Here is an 8,397-nt window from a genome sequence, read left to right on the forward strand (position 1 = left end):
AGCTGCCAATGACAGTTGACCCTTATCATCTGCATATCTGATACCAGACTCCCAAAACAATAATGATCTCTGCGACACAGTAGCCAATGAGCTCTGTCAGGTGTGAGGTGTTGATCTGCGTTGCATAATTCTAGTGTGCTCCTGAGTAATGCATATATTACTGTTTAGAAGTGTAAAAGTGTCCTTGTGAATTGCATGTACCATGCGGTATAACCTCGATACATTGTTCAATCAGACACTGTTGCTTAGTTCAGAGTTACGGCCTTCAGTGAAGAGTGTTCTGTTGATAGTTCTGTCGGAGCTTTCCCCATCACAAGGAGGCCATTGAAACTACAGGGAGGGTTCGATGTAACTTTGAGTTTTGGTTCAACAGGATCCTCTAGACTAGAGCAAGAGGAATCAGTCAAGGTAACTGTTCCTGAAATAATTGGGCATGCAATCAAAAAACATTCAGAAATTTTAGCAACTTTGCAAGAGAAAGAGGGAGACAACGTTCTACTTTCCAATTAAATAGAACAATTTCAACAAATGCTGCTTATTCAGTCAGTACAGAGAACTTTGACCTTCAGGCCAGTGAGTTGAACATCTCACAGGAGATGAGGTTTTCCTGCTGCAATGTGATGTCACTTAGGGAGATTTAAACAGGAAATGAATTGACTGGGTAAATGAGAATCCTAGTGAAAGGTCAGGAGTGGAATACTACAAATGATATCAACACTCACAATATTCTTTGCAAGTTCAGCCAATTCTCAAACAGACAGACAATATTTGGTTGCAGTTGTGCAAAGGAATTTCCAGGCCCATTTTATCTTTCATCAGCCCATTCAGTGTTGTAAAATGTGTAATCAACCCAGTAAATCCCTCTGAGTCCTCTCAACAGCCTTTGTCTCACCTCTATGTGTGGTGATCAGGACCCAACACACCAGGTGTGGCCAAAAGGAAAGAGTTAATTTTGCAAAATCTGTGGCCACCTTCTCCTGAGTGTAGAACTGGAGGGGAAGCAACAGTGGGACAGGAAGGCTGCTGGAAACTGGACTCACACAACAACAAACACACAGCTCAGGATGCAATTCTCTTTATTATTGGCTGGGAAACTGAGTGAGTACAGTCACCACAGACAGTGAGAGCGGCTACAAAGAAATTAAGGTACTGAATCCACAGCTGGAAATGATGAGTGGATGAATCAGGAGCCTTCCAAATTCAGTGATATTTGTAGGCGCAGACATAGTACAGACGAGCATTGCAATTAATATCAAACCAAGTACTGGAACCTAGAAACAGAGAAAATGAATCCAACATTTACCAAGATATAGATCAGCAAATTATTATCAATTTTGGAAATCTAAAGGAAATGCAGGAAATACTCAGTAGGTCAGGCAGTAGGTGTAGAGAGAAAAACAGGAAGGTCATTAACAGAAACATTATCACTATTCCACTCTTCACAGATGCTGCCTCACCTGCTGAGTGTTTCCGGTATTTTCTGTTGAATCTAAATGTTTCCTCATTTTGAGTCAGTGTCTGTGGGCTGTGAATTTTCCCTGATCTTGATCCATGAGTTTGTTGTGTAAATAAAGGGAGTCACTTCCTGTTGTGGTCCATGTGCACTCTGAGTTTGTGTTGCTGAAATCTGACATCTCACAACATTCACTGGGTGTTGGAGCTGTTCCAGGCCAATGTGGCTGGCTCACCCTGGGCTGGAACTCATTGTGTGAACCGGACACCATTTCTGTCCCATCAGAGATAAACTGAACCCTCGCTCTTTCATGGACATTGAAATGGAAGCAGAGTCCGGAATCTTGAGAGATGGAACTTCTGTGACAGATCACTTGGGGAATAATTCTGCAGTGGATTGGTTGGTTCGGAATACCACATGGAGTTATGCAGAAGATAAACAATATGTTTCTGCTTTCATACTCCATTCAGTCAGAACTTTTGTTTCACTTCTATGATCTTCTTTAACTGCAGTGTCATACTGAGGGTTCCTCAGAACCTGATGTTACAACCCTTGTGTGATTCTCCACCCGCACAGTTACACTCAGCTGATCCTGAATAAGGATATTCAATGTGAAATATTAACTCTGTTGTTCTCTCCATAGATGCTGCCTGACCTGATGAGTGCTTTGTGAAAATGCTGCTTTTATCTCAGATTTCCAGCATTGTCTGCTTTTTTTCATTTTCATACACTGTCTATTCCCCTGATCCTGGCGTTACATCCCATTTACCCTCCTCTAACTGCTGGGCAATGAGTTTAGTTCTGCCAAGCACTGTACTCATGGGGTTTATTCAGTCCCTCTGAGTAAAGACCGGCATATTTTGACAATGTCCTGTTGAATGCCATGTCAAAAATCAAAGGAACTAAAATATACTTACCGCTGTTAGTGAGCGTACAGAGTTGTCTACGTCTAGGATCCAGAGGTCTTCCTTCAGCCCAGTTCATGTATCTGACTGAAGTTTCATCACTCCACAAGAAATTCCCATTCTGTGGGGTATAAATCGGTGATTATTTCTGTAGGAACACTGAGTAACCTGGCATTTATTGGTACAGGGCGGAGATGGACATGATCGTGAGTGAGACCAGAATACAAGCAGTCAGTTCAAACCAGGCAGTGAATGAGATTTTAAATGATTGACTGAGAGGGTGGAGGAAATCTCGTGGGAGTAACAGAATCCTCAGAATGAAAGAAATCAGATCTGAGAGTGAAGGTCACGGAAGTGGAATAATGCCAACTCAGAAAATGAGGGGAAAGATAGTCATTGAACATTACCACAAACTAGATGGTGCCTGGCCTGTTGAATCCCTCCAGCATTTTGTGTGTGAACATAAACACAAAATTTGATCTCTCAAAGAAAGGTGGTTAAATAATTGAGAAAGGACTCAGTGACACTGGTCAGACCAGCATTTATTGTCCTTCCCTGATCACTCTCTGACCATTTCTGAGGGCAGGTGAGAGTCACACATTGATGGATCTCTGGAGTCACAGTGAGGCCAGACTGGGGAAGGATGGCAGATTCCTCACCCTGAACAACAACAGTCAGCCGGATGAGTTTTTACAACAGTCTGGTGGTTCCATTGTCACCATTACCGATGGTAACTATTTTCCTCCAATTTACTGCATTTCGTTTACTTAAATCCAAAATTCTATGGCTGCTGGGATGGGATTCAAACTCGTGTCCCTGGATCACTAGGATACACCCAGAAACAACCATTTCACTGTCTCCCCTGTTACTCTGCAGGACATTAGGTAAAATTTTAACTGTGGTGGCAATGTAATGTCATTGCTAATTTACCTTGCAAAAGTCCTTGAAGCCAATCCAAACTGCTCGTGAACCTCTGGTCACCCGTCTCACCACCTTGGAAATGAACTGGTTGTGCTCACATGAAGTCACAGAAGCCAGCTGTCCATAATGTTCCTCTCTATTGCAGGACATCTTTAAAAAAATATATAATTGATGGGTTGATGAGAATCAGCATTTTACATCTTTCCACAGGGCCCTCAGTAAATTGTCTGACCTGATGTTGGAAATTCTGCAACTTTGTTCCTGAGATACAGCGTTCACCTTCTTCAGACTCTCTGGTGTCAAAACCAGCTCTGTGTTAACTCCTGGATGTGGAGTTTCCCCCTTTATTACTCTCTACTTTATATCAATGATCTTGATGTGAATGTGCAAGGGATGATTACTTAGTTTACAGCTAGTGCTAAAATAGGGAATGTTAAGAACCTGCAAGGCACAATTTGCTGAAAGTTGCATCGCAAGTAGAAGGGATGGTGAAGAAAGAGTTTGGCACGGCAGACTTCATCACACAGGCCACTGAGTACAGGCATTGGGAAGATGAGCTGCAGTCAAACAAAGCATTGGTGAGGCTGCTCTTGAAGTATTGTGTACAGTTTTGGTTGCCGTGTTATAGGAAAGAAGTTATTAAACTAGAAAGTGAAATCACATGGTCTTTCTCTCATGGAGGAGGTGCTAAAAACAAGGGGGCATCATTTTAAGATCAGAAGAAATAGAATTAAAGGGGTTAAAGGCAGCTTCTTCACACAAAGAGTGTTGTGCACTTGAGTTGGAATGAGCTCCAGAAATAGTGCTTGAGGGAGGAACAGTAGCAGCATTCAAAAACCATCTAGATAAGTACATGGCTTAGAGGGCTGTTGGTCAAAGGCAGACAGATGTGACTGGCTCGTCGGGCAGTAATGTCAGTATAGATGAGTTGGGCTGAAGTGTCCATTTCCATGCGATATGACCTGGGACTCTAAAATCTACAATATTTCAACTATTGATCTGACTGATAGAAACTGGAGCCTACAGATTCAGTGAAACACACCCTGGATCACAGGGAGTCAACATAGACACTTCAGCTGGAGATTGTGCTCTGAGTTTATAGAAATGAACCAGCTGAGACCAATAGTCACCAGATCTCCAAGATCAGTCACTGGTTTCTGGGACTTACCTCAGCATCTTTCCATGTTTTCGTGGAATTGAAACAGCGGTAACAGGATCTTGTAGGCTGATATACAAACCAGCCGATCTCACAAGGTCCTCTGGTTAATTCTCCAAAGGACCGCAGAGTCTCTTCCAATTCCGAGGAATTGCCCATCCCTTTCATTTAAAATGGAATTAAGAGTTAAATCAAGTGAAATAATTGAAGCACCATTCCCAGATAGACACCACACCAGAAACTTAAGGGAGCTATAGAAGTTGTCCAATGGTCTTTGCCCACTGCATAGTGTCAGAGAGCTGAGGGATTTCTGTTGACACCCTTGTCCTTGTTTACAATGAGGACGGGTGCTAAACCTGGCAACTACAGGTCACAGTGAGACATTGGTGGTGGAGAAATAGTTCTGATGGATGGAAAGAATTAGTATTTAGAGTTTGGAAGTTATTCAAGGAATTGTATCTGATGAACAATTAACATTATGGGGTCTTTAATCAAGGTGTCAGGAGTGAATATTAGTTTTAGAAAATAAAGATGTTAACAAAATGCTTGAGAAAGGTCATCATGGCTGCTTCAATAGAAGAGTAAATGTTGTTAGATACTTGAGAAACAACTTTATACAACAGTGATTTTATTTAACTAAGAAGGTGATGGGTGTGGGGAACTGTCTTCCTGATTCGATATAGAGGCAGAAACCCTCATCACATTAAACAGAACTTCAACATTGAGATGTATCATTGAGGAATTGTGACCAACTGTGCAATGGACATGGTGTGAGATGGGTTATGCTGACTTTCCACTGACACCAAGGGGGCTACCTCTCAGCCATAAATTTCCTCTGGCCCTGTGAGAGTGGATTGATGGTGCACTGTCTCCATGGTAAGTGTGTCCTTCCTCAGGTACAGAGACAAAAATACACACTCCGAATGGGTCTCACTCAGACCAATTAAAGTATCAGCCAACCTACTCCAACTTTCCTGCAATTATAGCCGCTCACCTCTTGGCTTCCTTATTGTTCACTCTCTCTGTATGAAACTCTCCACAGTTCAGGAATCCCCACACTGAGATCCCTCTTCTCAACAGCATTTCCTGTTTTCCTAACGTGTAAACTACCCTTTTCACTGAGCAAAGTTCATAATCTCACTGTTTCCCATGATATTCTCCATCTGCTACATTCTTGCCTATTTGTGGAAGAATTTATTTTATTTGTAGAGACAGTGCAGAATAAACCCTTCTGACCCTTCAAACCGCACTGCTTAGCAAAGCTCAGCAACCCCTGATATAACTTTAACGCAATCACGGGACAATTTACAATGGTCTATTAACCTACTAGCCAATGCATCTTTGGACTGTGGGAAGAAACCGGAGCACCCAGAGAAACCCACACGTTCCATGGGGAGGATGTACTAACTCCTGACAAAGGACAACAGGATTGAACTCCAATCTCTGACACCCTGAGTCATAACACTCAGGATTGTCGTGCTAACTGCTCTGCTATCCTTATTGAAATAAAGAGAAATTTTGAGAGCAACTTTTACAAGTAAAACATAGTTCATAAAAGTAAGTTAAGGAAACCAAAATTTTGAGAACAATCACGTGGGACAGACAAACTATTTTATTATTCCTCAACATCATGGGTATCAAGTTCACAACATCCAGAGCATTGGACCAGTGCCTGTAGAACCTTCTACTCTGCATCTCCTGACTTCCTCACATATAGTCACATAGTCTCTGACTCACCTTCCATCTCAATACCTCAGAGATGAATATAGGACAATACAGCACATGAACAGGCTCCTAGGCCACAATGTTATGCCAAATAAGCTACAAAGTAAATCAAAACCACCCAGAGACTAATCCCTCCTACCTGCACAATGTCCTTGTCCCTCAATCTTCCTCACATTCATGTGCCTATCTAAATATCTCTTCAAAGCCTCTGATTAATTTGTCTCTGCCACCATACCAGGCTGCGTATTCCAAGCACCCACCACTCTCCGAGTAAAAAACTTACTCCTCACATCCCCGCCAAACTTATCCCCTCTCACCTTCAATGCATGTCATGAGAAGCTGGACAAACTTGACTTGTTTTCTTGGGAGTGGTGGAGGCTGAGGGGAGATGTTGGGTAACAGGTACTCCCTGTCCACTCAGTCTACACATTTCATAATCTTATCAGATCTCCTATCAGCTTCAACCACTCCAAAGAGAACAACCCAATTTGTTCAACCTCTCATGATAGCACATGCCCTCTAAAACAGGAGGCATCCTGATAAACCTCTTCTGCACCCTCTGTGAAGCCTCAACATCCTTCCTACTGTGAGTTGACCATAACTGTACGCTATACTCCAGATGTGGCCAACACAGAGTTTTATAAAGTTTCAACATAACCTCTTGATTGGTGAATTGCCTCCTTGTAATTTCCTTATCAAGTGCAACACCTTAATGTGTATCTGGGTTAAAATCCATCTGCCATTTCTCTGCCCATATCTACGAAGGATCTATATTACATTGTATTCTTTTCTAGCCTTCTGCACTATCCCTATCTCTACTAATCTTGGTATTGTTCACAAACTTATTAACAGAACCATCTACATTTTCCTCCAGGCCATTTATAGACATTGCAAACAGCAGAGGTCCCAGCACAGATCCCTTCAGAACTCCACAAGTTACAGGCCTGTAGCTTGAATAACTTCCTTCAACCATGACCCTCTGTCTTTTATGTGCAAGCCAGTTCTGAATCGTAACAGCCAATTTGCCATGTCCCTATGCATTTTAAGTATCCCAGACAGGAGAAATTTCCTATCACTTCCCATCCAGCCCCAATGTCCACAAATTCCCATGTCCCACTGTCCCAACACAGTGCCTGTACATTCACTCCTCATAGATATATATTTATAAAGCTCCTGGAATCAATGGACCTTACCTGCCACATCACTGACAAACAGTGTGGTCACCATCAAAACCCACATCAGCATCATGTTTCTTCCCTCAAACCTGAAACACAAGAAAATAATTCACCATTAGTGTCAGGTTTCCCAGTGAAAGTGGGGATATCTTGCTGCCATTCCCACCTCTCTCTCTCTCTCTTCAAGATGCCTGTGTTGCTTAGATTTCCACTCCTGATGCACCCCTATATATATGTGTAGATCTGAGATCTTGGAGGCTTTGAGAACCATTGAAATCAAACCCAATTGGCTGGACCCACCTACAGGAAATTTTTTGCCAACCAATCACTGATTGACAGAGTTGATCAAGGTGATGAGGAAACCAGAGAACTGACTTGAGAACTCCCAAGTGTGACTGTAGAATGTTATTCTGTAACAGAACACTAAGAAATGGAAGCTGCAGAAAGCATTTATCATCCCATGAAGTGTTTGTGATATTAGACTACAATGAATAGTATCTAAATATTATCTACATGAACAATTAGGATGTAATATTCAGTTGAATCCTACAAAAACAACAGAGTATTTACACAGATCACCTCACTCACTCATATATTTGCTCTGGTCTGTTTCCCTTTTGTGCTCTTCATGCAATCCTGGGTAGGTCTGTAGTCTAGTATAGTTGTGTGTGTGTTTTTTTCTCTTTTTTTACGCAGTTCAGTCTAGCCTTTGTAATGTGTCGTGTAACACCATGCTCCTGAAAAATGTTGTCTCATTTTTACTATGTACTGTACTAGCTGTTATGGTCGAAATGACAATAAAAGTGACTTGACGACTTATGGGGAATCTTCCTCTGTCACTGTCCCTGGAAAGATTGTAATCCATTTGTGAGGAATGGGTTCAATTCAGAATCATATTCTCTGACCAATGAGGAGCTGGAATGAAGTCTGCTCAGAAGGAGTAGGAAAGGATGTGGAGGTAGTGCACTGCTTGATACTTGACACTTTTATAGAGACAGTTCATGGAGATCCCAGAACTAACATTATCTGGAAAGGGATCCATGGATCTCCAGTGGACTGGGA

General features: G+C 42.1%; 1 protein-coding gene across 1 annotated transcript; it reads right to left on the minus strand.

Moving 5' to 3' along the window:
• Positions 1 to 1,059: 1,059 nt before the first annotated feature.
• LOC140738832 (snaclec B6-like) lies at positions 1,060 to 7,573 on the minus strand. The gene is made up of 6 exons (XM_073066744.1): positions 7,502 to 7,573; positions 7,354 to 7,424; positions 4,448 to 4,596; positions 3,289 to 3,429; positions 2,371 to 2,479; positions 1,060 to 1,271 (listed from the first exon to the last, which is right to left on the minus strand). The coding sequence occupies exons 2-6, from the start codon at positions 7,406 to 7,408 to the stop codon at positions 1,201 to 1,203; spliced, it is 525 nt and encodes a 174-aa protein (XP_072922845.1). The 5' UTR covers positions 7,409 to 7,424; positions 7,502 to 7,573; the 3' UTR covers positions 1,060 to 1,200.
• Positions 7,574 to 8,397: the final 824 nt, after the last annotated feature.

The sequence above is a fragment of the Hemitrygon akajei genome, chromosome 14 (genome assembly GCF_048418815.1).
Source record: "Hemitrygon akajei chromosome 14, sHemAka1.3, whole genome shotgun sequence".
In the NCBI taxonomy this organism is placed as follows: Eukaryota; Metazoa; Chordata; class Chondrichthyes; order Myliobatiformes; family Dasyatidae; genus Hemitrygon; species Hemitrygon akajei.

Bases quoted from the DNA above. Each gene is read 5' to 3' on its own strand.
- LOC140738832 (XM_073066744.1), bottom strand. From the start codon at position 7,408: ATGATGCTGATGTGGGTTTTGATGGTGACCACACTGTTTGTCAGTGAT. The intron at 2,480-3,288 runs GTAAATTAGCAA...TATACCCCACAG, and splicing joins GCTTCAAGGACTTTTGCAAG to AATGGGAATTTCTTGTGGAG. The intron at 1,272-2,370 runs GTAAGTATATTT...CTCTGTTTCTAG, and splicing joins CTGTACGCTCACTAACAGCG to GTTCCAGTACTTGGTTTGAT.